This window comes from Aspergillus nidulans, chromosome I (genome assembly GCF_000011425.1).
Source record: "Aspergillus nidulans FGSC A4 chromosome I".
Classification (NCBI taxonomy): Eukaryota; Fungi; Ascomycota; class Eurotiomycetes; order Eurotiales; family Aspergillaceae; genus Aspergillus; species Aspergillus nidulans.
This window is the reverse complement of record NC_066257.1, coordinates 1999192-2023641: the sequence shown is the minus strand read 5'-3', so window position 1 is coordinate 2023641 and position 24450 is coordinate 1999192. Positions and strand designations below refer to the sequence as shown.

The following is a 24450-nucleotide window of genomic DNA, read 5'->3' as shown; positions in this document are numbered from 1 at the left end:
TGTTGCGATGTGATGATGTCTTTTTTTTATGATCTTGTAAACCATCACTTCATGTTTATGCCCATCCGATGTCCAATGGCTAACGACCCGAACCTGATTGATTATTTATTGATTGTTGAATGATGCATTTGCTGAACGTATTTCCTCTCCTTCCACCGTATAGGAACCAACATCCAGAATGTCCCTAGACAGCGAACGAGACCAGCCTTTTTTAGTCGAGCGCCCTGAAATGCCAGTGTCGCCGTTGGACACCGGCGAGCATAAGCATGGGCACGAATATGAGTATGGTAGTACTTCGGGGCCTAAACAGTCCTCTGCAAGACCCGCAGAGGAAGTAGGAGGAGAATTAGGGCTCGGGATCATTTCCCGCCGGCCTCGAAGCCACTCAACGACACCACCCTCGTCGGAGAAAATCGTCCCCGACTCAGGTTTCCGCTCGATCTCTCCCGGTCCTCGACGGCCATCTCTCTCTCGCTTTGCTGACTCTCCCACCGCCGTACCCCTGCACTTCCGCCCTCCGCCTTCATCACCAAGGCTCCAGCGCTCACCCTCTGTGACTTCTCCTCCAGGCGCCTCACCTGTATCTCCTAGCCAACAGGGGCGTCGAAGCCGGCCCAACTCGCTTGAATTCAAGAACTCGCGTGAAATTCGTCCACTATTCCTCGTGGAGCGCCTTGGCTCAAGCAAGATTGACCAAGGACAGTTTGGCGATGAGGCATTGCCTTCGCTGCCGAGCAGTAAGAGCGCTTCGACGGAGGATCTTACGGCTTTGAGAGATGAGAATACTTGGGAGGTGCAGCCGGTCTCAATCGAGCAGCATCATGATATCCTGGGCTCGCAGCAGAATACGCCGACTGGCGCGACCTTCGGCTCTGGAATACCGCGTCATCTTTCGAGGAAGGAAGAGCTTGGTTACGAGTTCCATTCTCCGTCGGAATTGTTACGGGATGCGGAGCTAAGCTCGTACCCTGATTTGCCGGAGTCCTTAAAGGAGGACGTGGCTCTCCCTTCAGCTCAGGGGTCAGTCGTTGGCGTGGAGACGGATCTTGAAAATCTACCCCCTCTCCCAGATTCGAGACCTTCTAGTCCGGACGACAAGGATGATTTCGTCTCTGTTTCTGATGCGCAGATGGTCACGCCCACGCAGGGGGCGGAGACGGCAAAAGGACTCGCTTCGGCAGAAAGAGATATCCCGGGTCTTGATCTGTATAACGGTACCGAATCCATGGGGTCCGTTGATGCGGCTATGGCTGCTTCATCTGCTTCAACACCATATCCTGATACAAAGCTACTCGCTGATTCCAAACGCGAGAGTCTTGAAGCTGAAGTCGAAGGCCAAGATGATGACGCCCGAACAGTCACCGGCAACGATGTGCCTACCCTTGCAGACTTAACCCCGTCACACTCCCCCAGAACCGTGACAGAACGCGATTACATCCACCCGACACCTTGGGGCTTCGCCTCCATCGTAGGCGCCACAATGGCTGCTACCGCCAATGTGGACAATGCCGTACAAGGGGAATTCTCCATGACCACACCCAGCGAGACAAATAAGCCTGCTGAGTCCGTCGCTGATACCACGGAGGATGAGTTCTTTGATGCGATGAGTCGGGATGAGGCTGATCATAATGTGGAGGAGAAGGGATGGGAGACGGATCTCCCATCCGGAATAGAGACGCTACGACGTGTAGAGTCTGGCCTCTATGAGCCTTTCGCTGCAAGAGATGTCTCTGTGACGGAGTCTGAGAATGTTGAGAAGGACAGTGTGCTGGACGCTGAAACTGAGCTTGAACATGAGCCACAGCTGAAACGGGAAATTGAACCGGAAGTTGAGACTGTCGAAGCCCACGAATCAGAGCCAACAACTGAGTCTGTGCGTGCTCCTGGGCCGCAACCTGACGATGCGAAGGTTCCCGAACCAGAGGCAACAGTTGAGCCTGCGCCACAGCCGCAGCTCGAATATATCGAGTTAGAAGCAGCTTCAATCAGCAACAATGAACATATGGAGCCTACTGTTGGGCCGATGAATAAGGCTGTTGAAGAGCCCGTGCTCGTAGCCAAGATTAACGCCGTTGAAGGTCAGCCTATAGAAAAAGAACCAGACGCACCGTCTTCGGAAGAGAACAAGGAAACGAAGGAAAGCGGAAAGAGCCTCGATTCGAGTAACCACAATGAGGAGAATTTGCTTGACACTGCCGCCAACACAGCGGCACCTGAGTTCACACCTTCACGCGCGGATGCTGATGCCAATGTTCTGTCCGCACAAGCACCTATCACTGCCATTGATCAACCAGCTGAGGAAGTGCACACATCTATTCTTGCACCAGAAACTTCTGTTATTGAAGAAACTGAGCCTTCTCTTGAACATATCACAAATCCTGAGGCTTATGCTGTTGGAGGGGACGATTCTTTTCAGGTCGAAGAAACGCCCGGCCCAATCACTGAGCAAATATCTCCACAGGAGAAAGAGCCGAGTTCCATGGAAGCTACCCCAGAAATCGTTCCTAAGAGGATTGAATTAACCGAAGCCCAGGAACCCGCTTCGACTCAGGCAGAGGTGAATCAAGAGGTTCTCACAGAGACTGGACTCTCCAAGAAAGCCAAGAAGAAAAAGAAGAAGGCGGCCAAGTCCATTGAACGGAGTCAAGACGCTGCTGTCGAGTCAGCCACCGCTTTAGATCAGACTTTGAAGGACACGCAGGAGTCTATCGTGGACAAAGAACCAGGCGCTCTCGAAACAGGAGCCGTGGTCGTCTCTGAAGATAAGCCAGTTGAAGAGCCAGCTGTGTTAACGGAAGATGTTTCTTCTGGGCGTGGAGTTGCTGACCTCTCTGAGCCTGTCGAAACCGGGTCCGTAGCAGAACAGCCAGCTGAAGTCCTGCAGCGGCGCACCCCAGACCTAGAAGAGCAAAACAGATACCCTACCGCTGACGGTGCGGTTCGTCCCATTGAAGCTGAAGCTGAGACTGCCCACGAGTCCAACGAGCCGAAACAAGAAGAGAAAGATGAGCTCCCGCAGCCACAGACAGAGGATATCCCGCTCTCTCGTAAAGCCAGTAAGAAGAAGAAGAAAAATAAGCGCAAGAGCACTGCTGAAGCAGAACCTCTGCCTGAAGCAGCTAGTGCATCTTTGCCTGAAACGTCAGAGCAAGCTGGGCTTGGTCCTGAAGCATCTGTCTTAGGCGATGAAAAGTCCAATTCAGAAGCGCAGGAAGTGAATTTCCGCGACGACATCGACATCTTAACGGATGCCGTTGAGGGCGAAAGGGGGCCCAATCCTAAGCCCGAAACAAAGCCCAAAGACGCTACCACCCCACTCGAAACAAGCGGTCAAGTACCACCGCCCGACGACAACAAACAAGTACCCGAAGCAGGTACCGAACAACAGGCAACCGACGCCCAAGCCGTCGATACTCAGGTGGCGATTAAAGACGAAACAGTTCCAAGTCACCTAGTGGAGATTTCAGAAACCAATGACGGCCAACCACATGTGCCTGAAAAAGCGACTATCGAGCTCGACGCTGGGGGGCCCGCGTCAACTGGGAAGAAGAGCAAGAAGAAGAACAAAAAGAAGCAGGGCGTATCTTCAGTATTCGAAGAGGCCTTGTCCTCCGAAGTTGCTGGTGCCCCCGGAACCGATTTTCAAGACCCAACACCGGTCATAGAAAGCTCCCCTGATGTCGTTGTTGAGACTGACGAGCTTGTTGGTTCTGAAGGAATTCCAGTAGTAGCAACTCAAGATCCTGTTGAGGAGACGTCGCGCGACGTAGAGCTTCCGGCCGAAGCCGATGGTGCTCTCCCCGAAGACCTGGCTGACTTCGAGGCTGCCCCAGTGACAGATGTTCAGAGAAAGGCTGAGAAGAAGCGCCAATCCCTTGCGCCTGATGTGCCGGAACCAGAGACGCAAACCTGCGAGTTTGATACGGAGAAAAAGTTGCTTGATGTCCCTGCCCAGGATGATCAGCAGACACCCGAGACCCCCGAACCAGAGGTTGAGCAGACGGATGCGATAACGCCAGCTCTGGAGAGCCCGGTAGATGAGATTAAAGAACTTCCTGTGCAAGCCGATGAGCAAGTCGCAGAAAAGGATGGTGAGCAGATTGACGACGAAGCACCCGCAATTCATGTCCCCACTGTGGTGGGCGAGCCAATAACTACAGAGGCCGTTGAGCCCGAACTAGAACTTTCACAGGACAGAGCTACGGACCTCGCCATTGAGGGACTCGACACAACCAAGGCACAGTCGACTCTAGAATTGCAAGAGGATAAGACTGCCGAGAAAGAGACCCCTGATGTGGCAGAGCAGCCAACTGAACCTGCTCGTCAGGACGCTTCGCCACTTGAGGGCAATACAACAGTGACTGAGCCGACAGAAGACAATCAACCTACAACTTCGAAAAACGCCAAGAAGAAGAAAAAGAAGAAGCGACAGTCTGTTTCTTGTGATGAGAATGGAGCTGAGGCTTCGCCTAGGGCTACCTCCGCGAAGGAGGAAGACATCTCAGAAAACTCCGCGGAACGTGCACATCTGTCTAGCCAAGATGCACCTATTGAGCCCGCACTGAAAACAGCAGCTGAACAGGGCGAACCGAAAGAAATTCAAACCGAAGCAGCTGCCACAAGGGACGAAGTAAAGGAAGCTGAGAAACTTGAAGGATTTTCAGCCCCTGCTGAGGTTACCCCTGAAACTCCAGTTCAGCAAGACACCATTCGTGATTCTGCTGCTCCTGAGATGCTCAAAGAAACAACCACAGATGACACGTCCGTTGCCCAACACGAAGATACCGTGCGTACTACCGACGAGCAGGAAATTACTACTTCGTCTCTACCTGGAGAGCCAACGCCAGACCCAGCTCAGTCTCAGGAGCAGCAGCAGTCCTCAGAGCCCGCAGAAGAAAAGCAGACATCGTCCTCGAAGAAAAAGAACAAAAAGAAGAAGAAGAAGAGCCTGTCTTCTACTTCTGTGGATGAGGGTCCCAGCACTGCCCCGCAGGATTCCGTTAGCGAACAAGAAGTGGTCGACCCTCAAGCCATCACGATTACTGCTGAAGGGGCTGCTCCTGATACTGCTGCTGCGGTTGGAGAGTCCTTACCTTCTGTGCCTGAATCTGCTGAACCAAAGCCAGACTCTCCGGAGCCCGCCTCCCAGCACCCACCTGAATCCACCACTGACACAGATATTAACTTTGAGCCAAAAGAAGTTGCTACTGCTCCGCCCTTTATTCCTGAATCCACCGAGCTAGAGGCAAATGAGCCTGAAAGCCAAGATATACCGCCCACTGATGAACAACAGGCTAAGCCATCAAAGAAAAAGGTTAAGAAAGATAAGAAGAAACGCAAGTCTGTCTCGTTTGCAGCTGAAGAATCTTCAGAACAGCAAGGCGAAACTTCTGGTTCTCCTGAACGCACTGAGCCTGCAGTCAACGACTCAACAGAGGCTATAGAGTTAGTAACAAATGATGCCCCTGTTGAATGTGAGGCGCCCTCCGAACAAGTCACCGAACAAGTCACTGCATCTCCCGAACCGGTTCCGGGAAACGAACCAGTCCTTGAGCAGAATGAGCAACAAATCCTCGAAGAACCTACATCAAATGACTCCCCCCTGGATGATGATAGAGAGGTCTCTGCAGTTCAAGCTTCTGGGGACCTGCTCAAGGACGGACCTGATATTCCCAAAACCGAGGAACCAAATTCCGCTTCACAGCTTGAACAAGTCGAGTCGAAAGCTATGGAGCTGACTGCAGAGACAACCACACCAGAGACAGGACTCTCCAAGAAGGACAAAAAAAGGGCCAAGAAAGAGAAAAAGCGCCAATCCAAGCTGCTCGCCCCGGAGAAAGATACCGTACCATCCACTCCAACGGAGCACGCTCTAGACTCCAAAATACCGACCAACGAAGTTGCACCTGGCACAAGTGAAATGAAGATTGACGTACCCGCTGAGACGGCATTCTCGCCTGCAGAAGAAGACGGTAAAGATAATCAGTCCCACGACACCGAATCCCGCGGCGGCACCGATAAAGAATTGACTTGGACTGATAACGATGTGTCTTCGCAGGTAGAGAAAGAGAAGCAACACATAGCCTTCCCGGTTCTTATCCCCGAGAGTGAATCTGAAAGTACCGAAGTCGACAAGGGGGCTATCGAGGTCGAGCCTGCGCCTACTACTGCCGATCCTGAAGTGGTAGAAGAGAGTCAACAGGACGCTGGCTTTGAAACGTGGGACGATGCTATGCTTGAAGGGCAAGACGTCAGTCAGATTGAGGTGGTCACGGGTCTGGGAGAGGAAGTACAGAATGAAAGTGAGCAGAAAGAAAATTCAGATGATGCAACTGATAAACTTGAAGAGGCGGATCAAAAAGAACTCAAACATAGTACTTTCGAAGCACTTGGGGCTGTCGAAGAGCGTTTGGAGGAAGCAATCCCGGAACAAATAACGGAAGCTGAGGCTGCTAAAGAAGCCGAACCCACTCAGTCCACGGAAAATGTCGTCAGCGTAGAGTCTGCGACTGAGCCAGCTGTTCCTTCAAGAAAACTGAGCAAGAAGCAGAGGAAGAAACAACGACAAGCAGACAAGGCTGCTGCTTCGCAGGTGCAGGAGGAGACGGCGTCTACGGAGGAGGCTTCGGGCCCCCCCGATTTAGCTACGAAAAACGAGACCAAGGTCGATAGTTCAGTCTTTGACGGGGCCGAAAGCGACATCAAGATTACTGAAGAGCCTACTCTGCAGGAGGCAGCTGCGGAGGCCACTACCAGAGATACTCTTGAGCCCCTAGACTTCGACACCACAGACCACGAGCTTGTCGAGCCTGCCTTTCCAGAAGCTGTCCAAGACACAGCCTTAGTGCTTGAGGAGACTGCTAGACCAGAGTCTTCATGGGTCAGTGTCGACGAAAGCAAGCTCGACGCGGAGCTACCCGAATTTGATGCGCAACCCGTCGTTTCTGCACCCCCAGGCCCAGTCCACGATATAAGTACATCTCCTGCCCCTGAAGAGATCTACTCCTCTAAAGGGAATCCTGTGAGTGCTACAGAGCCCGCTATCCAGACCGAGAGGACAGGTGAATCTTCAAAGAATCAAGCACCAGAGTCTACTCCTTTAGAGCCAGCCGAACAAAAGGGGCAGCGAAAAACCGATACTGCCATTAAAATGGGGCTACCTCAACTCGAAGGTCCAGTGCCAGCGCCTATGGAAAAAGGCGAGTTTGAGGAGCAGCTGGAAGTCGTTCCTCAAGTGGAGGAAAAGGCTCCTCAAGTTGAAGCTCCAGAGTCAATTCTCCTTGAAGCGACAAGGGAGAATGAGCAACCTAAAACATCGCTCGGAGATCTTTCCCGAGATAAGTCTCGCGAGGAGCCTCCTGCTGCTCTCGACGAGTCAGCTTTGACCCGGAAGGAGTCTAAAAAGAAAAATAAGAAGGCAAAAAAACAGGCCAAGAAGCAAGAGCAGTTAGAAAGGGAGGTCACTGCTTCTGCTATTGCAGAAACGAAGGTTGGGAAAGACGTTAAGGCAGCCGATGCCGTTGAAGCTGAATTCTCTGCGGTAGAACCTGTTGAGAGTGTCGAGCTACATCATGGATCAACTAATGAACCGACAAATGATCCAGCGAAAGGGGATGAAGAAACGGATAGGGCACCAGAAAAGCCGGTTCAGTGCGAAGTTATCAGGGAGGAGCGGGAGGGAGTTCCAGAAGATACTGAAAAGGAGCTAGATGTACCGCGGGAGGATATCCGGGAGAAAATGACAGTCGAATCTGGAAAGGAGGCTTTGCGAGAAAAACGGGTGCCAGAGCTAGAGTTACAGACAGATTCGGTTGAAGCTGTCGCAAAAACGGAAAGGATGGCGGCTACTGCGGAAGAGAGTTGTGCCATTGAGCCTGAGTCTGCGCCTGCTCCTTTGACAAGGAAAATGTCCAAGAAGGAGAAGAAGAAGCTGAAGAAACAAGCTGAGAAGCAAGAGAGGGAAGACCCAGTTCAGACGATGGACGCAGTCAAGGATGAATTCTCGGTCCCGCAGGCTGTGGTGCAGGTTCCTGAGGGAAAAGAAGATGAGCAAATGCTGGCAGAACCTGTGGAAGTCTTGAAAGGAAAGGTCTCGATCCCAGGGTCTACACTTGGGCCAGAAATGATAGAAGAGCCCAAGACAGACTACTCGAGGGAATTGGTGGGCGAGAGAATTTCACCGACTATAAAGTCAATGGAGCCGATTGCTGAGCCAATCGAAGAGGAGGGTATACCGCTTTCCAAGAAGAGCAAGGAAAACGTTGAAGAATTACAGCTAGAAGACCAGCAGGCGGAGCAAGCCAGCCAACCTCGGAACCAAACCTCTCACACACCTCCCGAGCCGGTCGAAGCTCAAGAGACAGCCCGTGAAGATGAAGACGCATGGCCTGCTATAGACTGGGACAAAGGTAAGATTGACGCCACCGATCAATCTGCTCAATCGTCCCCTGAAGCTCATGCGGCTCCGTTTGTACCAGAGATACCTGAGTTCAAGGAGTCTGCTATTCCTGAGGCTCTTATAGAGCGTGTGACTGGAATTCCCGAAGAAGCAGCCAAAGAGGGCAAAGCCCAAGCGATGACTGGCACTATCGAGCGAGACGTGACAACAGTTGAATTTAATACGACTGGCACCGATTCGGCCCTGCGGGCCCTACATCATGTAGAGTCTGCGCAAGGAAAGAAAGCGGAAGAGCCCAAGACAACGGTTCCAGTGTCAGACAAGATTGCCAGCATATTTCCCAACCTCGAGCGAGGGTTCTTTCGCAGACCGAGCCCGAACCCGAGCCCGACTCAGTCGGTAAAAGATGGGGCTGAGGAAGAGACCGGAAAGGAAGCGAGTCGCGATAATGCGATCCAGGTCTTGGAGGCTCCTATCGCTAAAAATGGAAAGGTGCAGCCTGAAGTCAGGGATAGCGGGTATATCCTCAGTCCTGCAGATGATGTCGTTGGTGCTGCTTCAATAGAACTGCCAGCGAAGATCGAAACATCGGGTCCGCCAGAAAATCTTGAACACGAGTCTAGGCAGGACACTACATCAAAGCCAGCTCAAGAAGATGATGTCTTTGGGATTGCAGCTACAAGGGAACTCCCCGCTAACAAACCTGATATTGATATGGAGCGGCCAATCAAGGATCCTCGAGAAGGGTCTCGGGAAGAGTCTCGATCTATTGCAGACCCAGTTTCAGAGTCCGGGTCTACGTGTGAGCTTCGTCGGTCGCCATCGATCCACGGGCGTCATGTCCAGCAAGCACTACCTTGGTCTCTTGAGGAGTCCGCACAAGCCCGCCGCGAACGAGATATCTCGCCCAGTCCCCTTCCGCCGATTGCGGAACAGGAACATGAGCGAGCCATGGGACGGGACGGTACGCCCCGGCTGGAGATGAAACCCGAACATGTCCTCCCGCGACCCGAAACACCAGTCAGAAAATTCACGGAGAATGCGCTGGGCCGGCGCGCATGGCCTACGCCTGAGAACGAGTCCGACGACGATTGGGAGAAGGTGCAGAAGCCTAGCCCCAAGAACCTCTCTCCGGAGCGAGGGTTACGAGGAATTCTCAAAACCCCCGAGCAAGACAAACCAGTTCTTCGACCAAGCAGGCCGCCGAGCGCCAAAAGCAGCACGCACTCGCTGCGACGGGTCGTGCACAGTGCCAGTGGAGATCTGCGCGCAGCAGCACTTGCAGCGATTGTTGCGGCCGATGAGCCAGCTCCAGACAGCACCAACCAATCACAGGCGGCCATCCCCCAGCCTCCAGCTCGAGCCCCCACCGACCTGGACGTCGGCGAGATCGCATCTTCCTCCTCTTACGACCCCATCAGAGACAAGGGCAAAAAGCCCCTCCGCAGCATGACGGACGTCTATGTAAGTCTTAGTCTCTCTTGATTGTCTTTTTTGATGGTCGTTCTTGCTTGGATGCTAATAGTAGTAGGAGGGCTGGGGTGAGACGCCGAGTTCCCCCCGGTCGCCTAGCCGACCGGCCAGTGTCCGGCACCGCCGAAGTATGCAACACCTCCAAGAGCTTGAATTCCGACTCGAACATCTACTGCAAGAGAATCGCGACCTTGCTGCCGCTCGCGACGCCGCCGAAGACAAATTACGCAATGCCAGCCTCGCTCGTCGGAAGAGCGACCAGGCGCTTAATAATCGCGACGCTGACCTGCGCGATCGCGAAGCGGAGCTCGAACAATTACAACAATCTGTCGAATGGTTCCAAAAGGAGGTCGCTCGACTAAATGAAGAAAACGCCGGGCTCACCTCAACAAATGCTGCCCTTATTGCCACTCATACGCAAGAACTCCAAACACTGCGACAGAGCTCGGCGCGCGAGATCGAGCAGTTGCGATCGCAAAACGAACGTCTGTCCGTCGACCTGCACGAACGCATTAAAGCAGAGATCGAAACGGCGCTGTCCCAGAAGAATGCTGAACTACGCCGGCTGCGCGAGGAGCTGGAGAGCGCGCGCGATAAAGTCAAGGAACTCCAACAGCAGATCTCTGCCCAGATGAACGACAATGTCATCGCGTTCCGAGGGGAAGACTACTTTGAGGCCGCATGTCAGAAACTCTGTGGCCATGTGCAGCAATGGGTTCTGCGCTTCTCGAAGCATTCCGACCACCGTCGCTGCCGCAAACTTATTGAAATCAAGGATGAGAAGATAGCCGACCGGTTCGACAATGCTATCCTTGACGGGTCCGACACAGATGCCTACCTTGCTGACCGTGTCCGTCGACGCGACGTCTTCATGTCTGTCGTCATGACCATGGTGTGGGAATTCGTCTTTACACGCTACCTGTTCGGAATGGACCGCGAACAGCGCCAGAAACTCAAGTCGCTCGAAAAACAGCTCATCGAAGTCGGCCCGCGCAGTTCCATCCACCGCTGGAGAGCCACAACTCTAACCCTGCTATCCCGTCGACAAGCCTTCGCAAAACAGCGTGACAGCGATACTGAAGCGGTCGCGCTCGAGATTTTCGACACTCTCTCCCGCCTTCTTCCTCCACCCACCCCCGTCGAATCACAGCTCCTCGACTCCCTACGCAAAGTCCTTCGTGTGGCTGTCAATCTCTCTATCGAAATGCGCACTCAGCTTGCAGAATACATCATGCTACCTCCGCTACAGCCTGAATACGACACGAACGGGGACCTCGCCCGCCAGGTCTTCTTCAACGCATCCCTCATGAACGAGCGCAGCGGCGAAACTACATCCAACGAAGAGCTGCAAGCGCAAAACGCCGTCGTCCGCGTTGTTTTGTTCCCCTTGGTTGTGAAGAAGGGCAATGACACCGGCGAGGGAGAGGACGAGGTTGTTGTCTGCCCGGCTCAGGTACTCGTGGCGAGACCAGGCAAAGACAAGCGACTTAACAGAATGACTAGTAGCGACCGCATGTCTATTGACGCCAGTCGCTCGGTGCATAGTATTGCGCCCTCGAGCATGAATATGAGCATGAGTAACGTGATCTAGGCGTCACACTAGACTGCTTACTCTTGTTTTTTCTGCTCTGCTTGCTTGTTCTTTGCATGAAAAATGGGTTCTGGCGTCCAAGGATTGCTTGGGATGGGTACTAATGATATTCTCTTTTTGTATTTTTGAGACCATGTTCATTATGAGTCTTACGGCCTTATGATTTTGCTTTAGAACAGACCTTATGATGTTACGGCTGTACGTATGTAAATAATAATGTTGATTTTATAAGATTTTATTCGTTTATTTTTTATTTTGAAAAAGCGCCAGTTTGTCTCTTGTGCGCTCCCCACGCTTAAAATCAAATACGATTTATCAGACTTCCATGATCTACGAAGTACCTGCGCACCCTCATACTCAGTGCACGGCAGCATCTTCTATGGATGTCTGGCCAAAGGGGAACCATAATAATATAAGGCAAGCCAGAAATGGATCACGTGTTTGTGTTACATTGGGCGTGTGGTTTAGGGGTATAACGCTCCATTCGCATTGGAGAGGTCCCGGGTTCGATTCCCGGCGTGTCCACTTATTTTTTTGTTTGTGTTTTCTCTTCCCAGTACTGTTTGCTTTCTTACCCTGGAAACCTATGTTATCTATTTTGCTCGATAAGATACCAACTATGATTACACCTAGATCTGTTACTTCCTTCCTCGTTAATCCTGATCTTTGAGCCACAGAGTCAGTGGAAATGACAAAATTAATGCTGCCAATGTCATACCAACTCAAGCAATTGAGCCTCGGCTTCTCCTGCGGGGAAAGCTCCTGCTGCCTCGGACTCTAGTCTTCATTCCAGACAATAACATCCAAAATCCCTAACCATTCTCTCGCTCGGCACAACCTCAGAAACTCCTCTCTTCCCCAGTCGGTCTATACCTACCCGCTTCTCTATACGATACAGAATGCCTGACTTCCAAACGCCCCCACCATCCTCCTCCATCTTCACACTCTCCTTTCCAACGCCCCACATCCTCCTCGTCACTATATCACGAGAGTCTCGCATGAACGCGATCCCCACGCAAGGCCACAAAGACGGTTACGCAATTTGGAACTGGTTTGACGAGGAGCCCTCGCTACGGGTCGGCATAATCACAGGCGCAGGGAGCAAGGCGTTCTCAGCGGGCGCGGATCTGCTCGAGCAGCTTGAGTTCAAGACGAAGAATGATGATGCATCTTCTGCTTCAGGTAAAGGGACAGAAGGGGTGAGACGGGAACCAATGCCAAATGGCTTTGGCGGGATCTCGCAGCGCAGAGGCAAGAAACCTGTTATTGCGGCTGTGAACGGACTCGCGCTGGGTGGGGGGTTTGAGATTTGCTTAAATTGGTTCGTTCTCTGCGTCGCTCTATATTTGTCGTTGATGATGCGATTCTAACGGGATAATCACTAGTGATATGGTCGTTGCCTCACCAACCGCTCAATTCGCCCTCCCAGAAGTCCAACGCGGCCTCTATGCGGGGGCCGGCGGCCTCACACGTATTATCCGCACAGTGGGAATGCAGGTTGGCACGGAGCTCGCCCTGACTGGACGCCGCATTAGCGCGCAGGAAGCAAAATCCCTACGGCTTGTGAATCGCATCTCTGAGACACCAGAGAAGGTTCTGGATGATGCGATCAGTCTGGCCAACATGGTGGCCGACGTTAGTCCTGACGCGGTGATTGTCTCGAGGCATGGATTGCGGGAGGCCTGGGAGTCAGGGTCTGTGGAACAGGGTAGTCGGGCGACGGCGGAGCTTTATGGGGCGAGGTTGATGAAGGGGGATAATTTAAGGAGAGGACTCGAGGCTTTTAAGGAGAAGAGGAAGCCTAACTGGGTTGGTTCGAAGCTTTAGGGGAAAGTTATGCCTGCTGTGTATATACCCGAGCACTACATATGAGCTCTCTTCGTTTAATTGGGTATGGATCATTTCTGTCCTTGCTGGCCGGTATGAGTAACTTTCATGCTGTGATTCACGGAAACCCAGGAAATTGTTCTAACGCAAACTGTAGCGTAGTTCATACCTCTCCCCGAACCGCTATATCTTCGCTTGCTTGTAAACAAACAAATTCCTCCCGTCCTTCGTGGATACCCAGCCCTGTTTCCCAACCTGTTCGGTACCACTGCAAAGCTGCTGGAGTGTGTTTGCATCCTCCACATTCGCAATAAACCGATCCCCATTCCCATTTCCAAATCTATCAAGGAGCCGGCCCACCACGAAACCCATGACCGGGGAACCATCGCGGCCGAACTGAACTGTATATGTCTGGATTCTTCGTTAGAGCTCAAGTGCATTTTCTTACTAATAACGAGTTTATGCGAAGTATGATAGAGAACATACCTCAATAATACCACCCCCTTCTGCCTGCTCCTTGATAGGAGGATGTTCCTCGTCTACATTCGATGGAAGTGGATTCCACATCGGATAATCTGCGTCCTGCCGCGGCCGTGTTGAAAGGATGACTGTGTGGTGATAGGAGAGGACGCCGCCGTTGGCGAGGACGAGGCCGTTTTGTGCCTTGGATGAAGCTTGCTTGCGGGTGCGAAGTTGGCGGGCCATTTCTGTAATCGCCTGTAGACATTATTGTGCTTAGCCAAGTACAGAAGGGCATAACGGAAGAGGCCCAAGTGAGAGACATACATGCATAGAGTAATTATTCCCAGCTCCGCCGAATGAGGTCAGGCCTCCCAGGACGGTTATGGGTTTGGTGCCGTGGAGAGGGAGGCCAAGGTGATGGGCTGCGAGCTTGGGGACGATTGGGAAGCATCTTCATTCTAGTCAGCTCTTTGCATACTAGCATGATAGACTAAAGAAGCATACGAATAAATGTCAAAGAGGTCGATATCATCCGTCCGTAGCTCCGTTATTTTGAGGGCTGCGTCCAGAGACTGGGAAAGACTGCGACTGGCGTGGAAGAATGGTCGTTCCCAGACTTGACACATCAGTAACTTTACCATTCGCTCATCGATCGGGAAGCATACATCGGCTGCTATCGCTTGTGCCTGCGCCTCCTAGCGGGTATATCCACTTGCTCTCTGGTATACCTAGTTCACGGGCGAAGGTTGTCGTGGTGATGATACAGGCAGCAGCCAGGTTGACCGTGTTGAAAGCATTCATGAGTAGGGGATCTAGTGTCCTGTTAGAGAAATCTTCGTCTTGGGGCCGGTACTAACATGGCGAGCAAATCATGCGGTTGCGTTTCGTCACGTTCCCGATCGACTCTGCCGTCTCTGGTTTCTGACCATAGGACCAAGAGAAAGGGAGTTTAGCAGCGGTCTGAGCGAACTCAGCGTACAGCTCCGCTGACTCTTTGTGATTTTCTGATAGAGTCTGCTTATTGTGCGCTCGGAAAGCTGCTTCGTAGAGGGGATATACTTGGATTGGGGCCCCTAGGAAGTGTCGGCTACCCAGGTCTAATTCTGTGAGCTTCTGTCAAACTTGAGAAGGCGGCAGTGCTAACCCTCTGGCCGTTCTCGATCCCAGATTGAACTGTGATCATCAAGCTTAGTCCAGTGCGATGGAGGGAATTTCTCCGCTTTTTTAAAGGCCTCCACTGTTGCCGTTAGCATGGCCATCCGCTGCCATATCACCTAGGAAAACAAACATGAAGCCAACGCCTCGGCACCAGTCACGACTGCCACTTTACTCCTCTTATATGCGACTCGTCGCGCAGCTTCATCAAAGAGCGTACCAGGTGAATCGCCTCCATGATGGCTCTCAACGGTGTGGACCGCACCAGGCAATCCCAGCCGTTTTACCAGCAGCCCCGGCGCATCGGGATAAGGCCACGTCCAATTTGCAACGACAGAGACACTTTCGATGGCCGACTGCAGCTTTTGAGCGGCATCAGTGGTGAGTGTGGTGTCTTGAATGGCGGCGCCGATGGCCCGCAGCATAAGGGTCAGCGGTTCGGCGGCATCGTCTCGTCCTTTGGCGGCGCGGTCGTTGATCTCGCCGACGCCGACTAGAATTGGGATTTCTGCTGCGATAGGCATTGTGGGCGTGGTTGATCGTGCGACAAGCCGAAGGACGACGAACCCATGTGCTTGCCGGCCTATTTATCCCGCTGCTTGCCGAGGAAGCGCCCGTAGGAAGGGAGATGCCCGTGGGGACTGGTCGATGCTCAATCTCGGTACTCGGGAACGCAGCGCGGGGAATCTGCAGGCTCCCCCATACTTGGTCTGCATTTTGGTAGATGTTGTTATCTGAAAATGAAAATAAAGTTGGCAGGTGTGTTGTTAGATAAATAGAAATGACCTCTAGTATGTTCGTAGCTTCGGCTTAAAATTAATATGGCTCCTCAAAGTATGTCACCCTATCTGCAGACATGAAGGCAGATACTAAGTCCTGCAGAGCAAATCAGCACCAATGTCACCGAGCTCTTGGGCGTCCGACACCCAGTGCTCCTGGCTGGCATGTTTAATGTTGCTTCCCCCAAGCTCGCAGCCGCCGTGACCAATGGCGGCGGCCTTGGAGTGATTGGGGGAGTCGCATATACTCCAGAGCTTCTCCGCGAAGCCCTGAACGAGCTCAAGAGCTATCTCGTAGACAAGAGTGCGCCGTTCGGAGTTGACCTCCTCATCCCCAAAGTCGGCGGCGGCGCCCGGAAGACCAAGTATGTTTCATACTTCAAATAATGAGTGGATTGATCGTTAATCCGTCAGCTATGACTACTCTCAGGGAAAGCTCCGCGAGCTCATCGACATCATCATCGAAAGTGGCGCCAAACTGTTCGTCTGCGCCGTTGGTATCCCACCTAAATGGGCAGTCGATCGTCTCCACGAGGGCGGCGTCCTCTACATGAACATGATCGGACACCCTAAGCACGCTCTCAAAGCTGTTGAAGTCGGAGCGGATCTTATCTGTGCCCAAGGGGGTGAGGGAGGAGGCCACACTGGCGACATCCCTACCGTTGTCCTGATCCCCGCCGTCGCAGAGCTTCTCCGAGGCAAGATCAGTCCCTTCACCCGTAGTCAGGTCGCGCTGGTTGCAGCGGGCGGGATGTACAATGGCCAATCCCTTGCAGCAGCACTCATGCTCGGCGCTGGTGCAGTCTGGGTTGGAACACGGTTCATTCTATCTGAGGAGTCCGGTGCATCGAGAGTCCACCAGAAGGCGCTGCAGGAAGCTGGTTTCGACGATATCATCCGCACAACGATCTTCAGTGGCCGTCCGCTCAATACTCAGGCCACGCCGTATATCAAGCGCTGGGAGAACGAGCGCAAGCAGGAGATGCAGGACTTGCAGGGCAGAGGTATCATTCCGTTGGCGCATGACATGGATACCAAGAAGGACGACGATGAGGTCCTGGATAATGCGCACCCGATGCTCATGGGTAAGGTTGCGGGACTCGTACGCGAGAGGCTTCCTGCTGCGAAGATTGTTGAGAGTATGGTTGAAGAGGCAGCGGCATTGCTGGAGACTGGAGGGAGGAGTGTTTCCAAGCTGTGATGATGACCCTAGCCAATGCCCTACAGTGACCTGTTACACTACCTGTGTAATTTCTCTTGGAATCCAATATACTGAGTCTCCACGCAATCGTCGGTTCCTTTAAACTGAAATGTGTTATTCATGACTCTCCAAGATCCTTCAAGCACTGGCTATGTATGTCTTTTATGTAAAAACCGAACTAGTCCAAATCTGGATGAGATCAGTATATCATCGCCTTAGAAGTCAGGCAAAAAATGTCCTTTCATCCAACTTGATCACTCACTTCTCGACACATCTTCAATTCTTCCTACCATCCATCTATACGTACCAGAATGGACGCCCTCACATTTCCCTCTTCTGAAACCCCTTTTTTAGAGCCTTACCTCCCAAAACCAAAATCAAACAATGCTGACCTCCCTTTCACAACCCTCACATTCGCAACCTCACTGGACTCTTCTCTAGCACTCTCCCCAGGGACCCGCACAATTCTTTCAGGCCCGCAGTCCAAAGCAATGACGCACTACCTGCGCCGCCACCACGACGCAATTCTCGTGGGCGTGGGAACAGCAGTCGCAGATAATCCAGGCTTGAATTGTCGGATTCAGGGAGTTGGAGGATACGGAGGGGAAGGGTTACAGGGCCAGCCGCGGCCCATTGTGCTTGATCCGTCTGCTAGGTGGGAGTTTGATGAGCAATCGAAAATCCTTCAGCTTGCCCGGGAAGGCCGTGGACGAGCTCCTTGGATTATTACGGGCTCTGGAGTGGCAGTTCACCAGGACAGAAAGAGTCTGTTGGAAAGCCACGGAGGGAAGTTTATCTCCCTTGATGTTACTGAAGGGAAAGGGTTTGACTGGGCTTGTTTGTTGCGGTGTCTTAAGAGGGAGGGGCTCGAGAGCCTTATGATTGAAGGGGGAGGGTCGGTCATCAATTCCCTGCTTGAGCCAGAGTTTCAGCACTTGATTGACTCTGTTATTGTCACGATTGCCCCTACCTGGCTAGGCCAGGGGGGTGTGGTTGTCTCTCCAAAGCGGCGATTTGATAAAACCGGCTCGGCGATGGCGGCGTCGCGACTGAAGGATGTGAAATGGCATCCTTTTGGAGAGGATGTTGTCCTCTGCGGAAGGATCGGACAATAACTAGAATTGTCTATTTGCTGTGCAATTTCTATGGTCTATATGCATACGCTATGGCCAATTCGGCAGAAATCAATCTCAAACTGGCACGCCCAATCCAGCAAGGACCCTCTTTGGCCCGACCTGTTTCCATTGTCCCAATTCCTCCTCGCTCGTCAACCACACGGATCCCAGCATCCCTGGAGTATTCGCAGTGATACCTTCAAAGGCAGCATTCCGCCTGGGTATAACGATAATCCACTCTCTGACCAAGGCGACATTATGAGGGATATAATTTTCATTGTCCTCGAGATACCCCCGGAGAGACTGCTTGGCCTCGGCGAGCAATTCCCTGTATACCTCAAAAAGCTTCTTTTGCCCCTCTGGACTTCCGAGCTCAACGTCACGGAGATAACGAAGGAAATATTTGTACGGCACAGCTTTGTTGTCATTCTCGTCATCTGGGAATAGTCTCGGCGGCCGCGGCAATACCTGCAGATGCTTATGCTGCCTACTAGCACCACCCGTCGGCCCACAGTTATAAATGACAAATTGCGACGATGTATCGAACAAGGTCAAGACCGTGCAAGCAGCACTCAGATCAACTAGGTCCAGTGGCTCCCGTTGTCGCCGGTACGAGTCGCTTGTCAGTAGCAGTAGTTGCGGCCGGAACATGCAGAACTTGTTGACTACGAGCAAATGCGTCCCGTGAATAGTTGCTAGAAGAGTGGCTGGGTCATCGTTTGCTATATCGCTCCCTGGTCCGAAACACTCTGGTTTCTCAGCGTCAGGCTCTTCATGGCCACTAATGGGATCTCCGTTCTGTGGCTTCCTGGAAAGCGAGGAGCTTATGTGGAACTCGAGCTACTCTGTATCAGTACAGTGATGCGTTTCCCTTGAAATGAGCTCACCGCAAACCCGTCATAATCGTACTGGACGGTTGTGCGCGGCCCATAGGATATTTTCTTCCTTGCAACGAGGTCATCGAAGGTCGATAATACTGCATTATAGCTGATGCCTTTCACCATGCTTGATTAAGTTGTTTCTCTGCACCGGTAACCTCTGATATTCGAGCCAGATGCAGGATTTTCCACATTCCACCATTCAGGGTGGTGGCTGCTTGTGGCGGAGTTACTCCCCCGCAACGTCATCCATGATGTTGCTGCCTATATGCCTCAGGCCAATAAATACTTCAAAAAAGCAAGTTATACATGCTGGTCTTTGTATTAGGTGTGCACTGCCAAAGCTGAATGTGGGCTGCCTTTACCTATAAAGAGCCACGCTTGAGTTGTCTCTATGGAATATTCAGAACACCCCAGCCAATGCTCTGAGCACCCTTCAAGAAAGACAAGCTTTCACGAACCATGGCTTGACGACGAGTGCATATTGAATAAATCAAGCCCTTCCCCGGATCCAGAGCATGACGACCGCTGGAAAACGACGGAACACAACCACGTTAACACTCCAGTCCCGCACCTCGAACCAAGCCTTTGCCTCTTGCATATGCGACTGAGTTGGGTTTAGAAACCCTATTTTGCGTTAGCGAACAATAGCAGTTTGATACGACACCAGCAATGGCTCCGGTCATAACCGTGTCACCTTCTGATGAAGAAATTGACAGAAATGTCTATGTGATTTGCTGGAGGATGACAATCCCAATGTATACCGGGCCATTGAGAGTGTCCAGATGGACGGCCATGGTAACATGTCACTCTATTTAGCTCCGCCGAGATATCAACTCCACGGAGGCCCTGTGCAAGAAAGAGACCTTTGATGCGCGTTTCTGCTCCAGTTTCAGGGCAGGATTCATGACTACTATATCTTTTTGATACGCCGGCGGGGAACCGTTACTTTTCGGTCTATCTTTGACACGTTCGGCTGCAAAGATCGTCCATTGCGTCCGATTGTCATCGTCAGGTTGTGGCCAAAGCTCTGGCTTTAAGCATATCGCCTTCCTCGTTTTCCGTTCCTCTAAATTTTTTTTTTTTTTTTTTTTTTTTTTTTTTGACATCAACCCCATGCCTGTGGCCGATGTAGCCGAAGGCGATGTCTGGGCACCCACGCAGACTTTCTCCTTTTGTCTGCCTTTCGTGACTAGGTGTGCATACACCGGCTGATCCTGGCCCTGCGCTTAGGGCGTACACACGTAATGTCGGTCTCGAATGGGCGGACTGTATACCTTCGATCATTGTCGGTGCCATGCTGACTTTCGCGTTATCGCCCTATCCAGTTGTTGCCGAAATGTGCGCAGGACGCCATGAATTAGCTGGTGACGAGCCGCTACTGAACCGAGTACACCACCTTAGTTGCCCTCGGCTCCCGACTGCTAGCCAATCTGTGCAGATCCTTCCTCATAGTCTCAACCGAGCTATCATCGTTGTATTCAGCTTCTATTTCTTCCTGCTCTACTCTACGTTCATTATTCTTAAGTATTGCCCCTACAACTTCACTGTTAGGCATACCGAACAAACGGTTTCGTTCCATTCCGAAGTTGATTGAAGGAGGGAAAATGGACCCTTGGTTTGACTACACATATCTAACCGCGTACGGCGCTTGCCAGTAGCTAACAATCATTGTTCTGACACAGCAATACTTTAGGTAGTTATATTCATGACATTATGCTCTCTAGTATGACTTCGGATAATACTAACCGACTGTTTATGCACTAAAGATTTCGTCAGTAAGCTTGTAAGCTAAATTAATGACGTCAACTGACGGAATCACATGACCAAGATAACTCCTCACTGCACGTTCTAGGCTGATCTTAACCCTCAACTTTCAGGTCAGACAATTTTGACTGGCCTTGCTTGATGCCCCATTGCGCGCCGTTATGCGATTCAGTTGGGCGGTCTCCTGTCTCTGTTTTGGCCCTTAGACTACCATTCGTCGTTTATGAAGCCGACCCCGTGTTCCGCATGCCCCATGTACCACCATATTCTGCGACTCGCATCACTGTTGGATTTTGCTTATCGTCGCTCAGAGCCTTGTTGAGTCGTCCTGACGATGCTCAAGCCACGTTTACTAGCTGAATCTCAACTACATCTTTAAATATTGTATTACTTATCTCTACCCCATATTTGTACCCACCACCTCCTATTTCTGGCTCAGTTGCTGTCATCGTTGGACCCTGGAGCCTCGAGATAGCTCTTCTACCAATCGCGATCGATAAGCAATTGACCAGTTGGGCCTGGCTTAGTTGGCAAGGCTGAGCGGCTACGATGTCTCGCCCGCTACCTACGTCACTGCAAAACTCACCTTTCCCGAATAAGTCTACATCAGGGGAAGTTCGATCTTCTGGCGCACCGGCAGAAGACGACCTACCACCAATGCAAACAGGACAGGATCTTGGTACTGGCAGCAAAAAGCATAAGCGCAAGAAAAATCGCAATCGGAAGCGTCGAAATCGCAGGCCGTCCTTCCTCGCTCCAGAAGACTCGCAGCCCAATGCCCCACCAACAATCCCCGAATCTGAGGCCCTGAGCGCAATGGCTGAGAATCAAGCTAAAGCTCGAGGGTCCACGCCGTTCTATTCCGGAGGAAATATGAGCAATACAAGCTTGGAAAGCGAGGCATTGCTGGATCATCGGTACGGATACATCAATGTCATAAATAAATCTCCGTACGCAACATTTTGCTAACTTCCAGTTTGCGGATGAATAGAAATCAGCCGATGATGAGGCCTCGAAGAGAAAGTCGATTGGCACAGTCTTTCCGACCTGGTTCTATGTCTACCTCTTTCCGAGACTCCGATTCCCGTCCATTCCACTCTCGCGGGAAAAGCACGCTTGAAAATGACAGTGATCAAGAAGATGTGAACGATCGAACACCGCTGATGAGGCCACCGTCTGGCCGTATTCCCAAGTCACCAGGATATGGAACAGATTCGGTAGCCAGCCCGTTTACCTTTCACCAGCGACGCCGATCGACTCGGTCCGATGCATCTCGATGCTCGCCGCGTGAGACCTTAAGCCATGACATCAATAACCCTCCCTCAATGCCCTCGACGCCCAAGCTAGGCCCGGATATGGGTTACAACGATGCCGTAATGACCGGTGCGGAGTTTGATTTTGGTCTTGGCAGGTCCTCGGATGATCGATATGACTCGTCCCGACCACACGATATGGTGATTGATGTAGAGGGCACCGGGCGACGATCAAGGAGCACGCCTGGATCCGCCGCGGTATCGCCGCATCGTACACCGCAGGAGACACTAATCCGACGCCGGACCGTACCGGCGGAAGAAGATGTCTGCTTCCCGCAGGAGGACGCCTCGGAAGTAGCAGAGGAATGTGCGCCCGCTTTGTCTCGCGGAAATGGACGACGGAGACGACGGACGAAGGAATGGCCGGATTTGTCTATCCTGGAGGATTGGAGCCGTGAGGAAAAGGAAGAACGGATAGGCGTTTTCCGTGCAAAGAAGATTAGCGAACCCATGCTGGTCGAGGGCCGTCTTCGTCCACAATACCGAGCCTGGCGACGCGAGGAGGACGAAGTTCCTTACCGTTTCACATACTTCAACGAAGAGTTTCAGAGCACCATTCATGCGCAAACGATACCGGAATTGGTTCAGCCAGGAGGTAGCTTCCGTGAACTCTTCATCCCCGATCCTCCTGAGCTCGAGGATTCTTCCGACAGTGAGGCCTCAGAATCAGAGGAACATCGAAATAGCGGCCACCCAACGCCGAGTACGCGTACTGCGAACCAGAGCCCGGCTGCTAGGGCAGCGACACCCTCCAACAATCACAATCACGACACGCATCAGCAGCCGGAGGGGAGATCGCAGCTTCGCGCTTCGATTATCAGTGAAGCTGTGTCTGAAGGACGTGTGTCGGGCGATTTGCCAGACCAAACGCAGACAGCCCCCAAACCAAAGCGGTACGGACCTCGACCCACGTTCTGGCTTGATGTCCTCTGTCCAACTGATGCCGAGATGCGTGTGATCTCTAAAGCTTTTGGGATTCATGCCTTGACGGCTGAGGATATCATGATGCAGGAAGCGCGGGAAAAGGTCGAGCTATTTCGGAATTACTACTTCCTGAACTATCGCACGTTCGAGCAGGACCCAAACAGCGAAAACTATCTGGAGCCAGTGAATATGTACGTTGTGGTCTTTCGCGAGGGCATTCTGTCCTTCCATTTCTCACAAACGCCACACCCGGCCAATGTACGGCGTCGTATCCGACAATTGATGGACTACTTGATCCTGAGCTCCGACTGGATTTCATATGCACTCATTGATGACATCACCGACGTTTTCGGGCCCCTAATTCAGTCAATCGAGGACGAAGTCGATGACATTGATGAGATGATTATGCATATGCATTCTGACCAGAGCCCTGCGAGTTCGAGTCCGAAGGAGGAGCAACGGGATGTGGTACCAGGCCCCGGTGAAATGCTGCGACGTGTTGGAGTCTGCCGCAAAAAGGTAATGGGCCTATATCGACTCCTAAGTAATAAGGCCGACGTTGTCAAGGGCTTTGCCAAAAGATGCAATGAGCACTGGGAGGTGGCGCCCAAATCAGAAATTGGCCTGTATCTGGGCGACATCCAAGACCACATAATGACTATGACCAGCAGCTTGACCTACTACGAAACGTACGTACTGGGCGCCAGCACTTTCTGAGCCCCTTGCCTCGCCACTTGGACTCTTACTAATGTGTTTTCTGTAGGCTCCTGTCACGCGCACATAGCAATTACTTAGCACAGATTAACATCCACATGAATGAACGGCAAGAGCAGACTGCGGATGTATTAGGGAAACTGACCGTTCTTGGAACCATTGTCCTTCCTCTCAACATCATCTGCGGTATGTGGGGGATGAACGTGAAGGTCCCTGGCCAGGATGTGGATAGCTTGACTTGGTTCTACTCGAGTACGAACACCTCCTCCCTTCAAAGCGACCTCTCAATGGCTAACATCTGTTTTCAGTCACCGGTGGTCTGATTATCTTTGCCTTTGCCTCTTTCCTAATCGCGAAACGGGTGTACAATATCGTCTGAGTGGCTTGGCGAGTTACGTTACCGATACCTCTGGTGGTTTCTTGGTCTACTGTCAGATAGTTGCTTTTGAGGTATATATGTATTTAAGAGCCGGTTACTGGCTAGAAGCTGTTGGCGTTGAGTGACTATGGGCTGGTCTCATCTTCTGATAGATAAGCAGGTATTTGGAGTACATAAAGCCGTGGCCAATGAATAAGATAGCCGAGTCTGGGTCGATGAGAGATTACTTGATTCCATGCAAAATGCTATAGCTGAGGTTTCTTAGTGTATCTGACACTAGCACCGCTTCATAAACCTGCTTACTGTGTGTATTGACAAGCCTCATGAGGTCATCGTGATGGCGAAACGCTGTATTTGTGACCATTATTACCAGGTCGTACTCCCAATTAGGCTGTAATTAATACCGTTGCCTCGTCCCGTTATGTAATGTCCGAAATCTTGTCAGTTACTCGAGGCCCAGAACTTGGTTCATCT

At 51.9% G+C, this 24450-nt stretch overlaps 6 protein-coding genes across 6 annotated transcripts, besides 1 other annotated feature; 4 read left to right on the top strand and 2 right to left on the bottom strand.

Annotated features, from left to right (window-relative positions):
- Positions 1-24450: part of a sequence feature (contig 1.100 1..337251(-1)) that runs on past both edges of the window.
- Positions 179-11462, top strand: ANIA_10735 (uncharacterized protein; the record flags this gene model as incomplete). The annotated part of the gene is made up of 3 exons (XM_658363.2): positions 179-1877; positions 2091-9862; positions 9930-11462. 3 exons carry the CDS (start codon positions 179-181, stop codon positions 11460-11462), a joined length of 11004 nt encoding a protein of 3667 aa, XP_663455.2.
- Positions 12362-13289, top strand: ANIA_05852 (enoyl-CoA hydratase/isomerase family protein; the record flags this gene model as incomplete). Its single annotated transcript, XM_658364.1, has 2 exons — positions 12362-12783; positions 12848-13289. 2 exons carry the CDS (start codon positions 12362-12364, stop codon positions 13287-13289), a joined length of 864 nt encoding a protein of 287 aa, XP_663456.1.
- Positions 13473-15430, bottom strand: ANIA_05853 (uncharacterized protein; the record flags this gene model as incomplete). Its single annotated transcript, XM_658365.1, has 8 exons — positions 13473-13700; positions 13776-14006; positions 14076-14202; positions 14256-14367; positions 14417-14563; positions 14609-14864; positions 14896-14924; positions 15127-15430. 8 exons carry the CDS (start codon positions 15428-15430, stop codon positions 13473-13475), a joined length of 1434 nt encoding a protein of 477 aa, XP_663457.1.
- ANIA_05854 (NAD(P)H-dependent flavin oxidoreductase) lies at positions 15728-16886 on the top strand (the record flags this gene model as incomplete). Its single annotated transcript, XM_658366.1, has 3 exons — positions 15728-15740; positions 15789-16050; positions 16100-16886. 3 exons carry the CDS (start codon positions 15728-15730, stop codon positions 16884-16886), a joined length of 1062 nt encoding a protein of 353 aa, XP_663458.1.
- On the bottom strand, positions 18077-19005 carry ANIA_05855 (putative phosphorylase; the record flags this gene model as incomplete). Its single annotated transcript, XM_658367.1, has 2 exons — positions 18077-18841; positions 18889-19005. The coding sequence occupies 2 exons, from the start codon at positions 19003-19005 to the stop codon at positions 18077-18079; spliced, it is 882 nt and encodes a 293-aa protein (XP_663459.1).
- On the top strand, positions 21196-24060 carry ANIA_05856 (uncharacterized protein; the record flags this gene model as incomplete). The annotated part of the gene is made up of 4 exons (XM_050612682.1): positions 21196-21563; positions 21638-23572; positions 23647-23849; positions 23906-24060. The coding sequence occupies 4 exons, from the start codon at positions 21196-21198 to the stop codon at positions 23974-23976; spliced, it is 2577 nt and encodes an 858-aa protein (XP_050467075.1). The 3' UTR covers positions 23977-24060.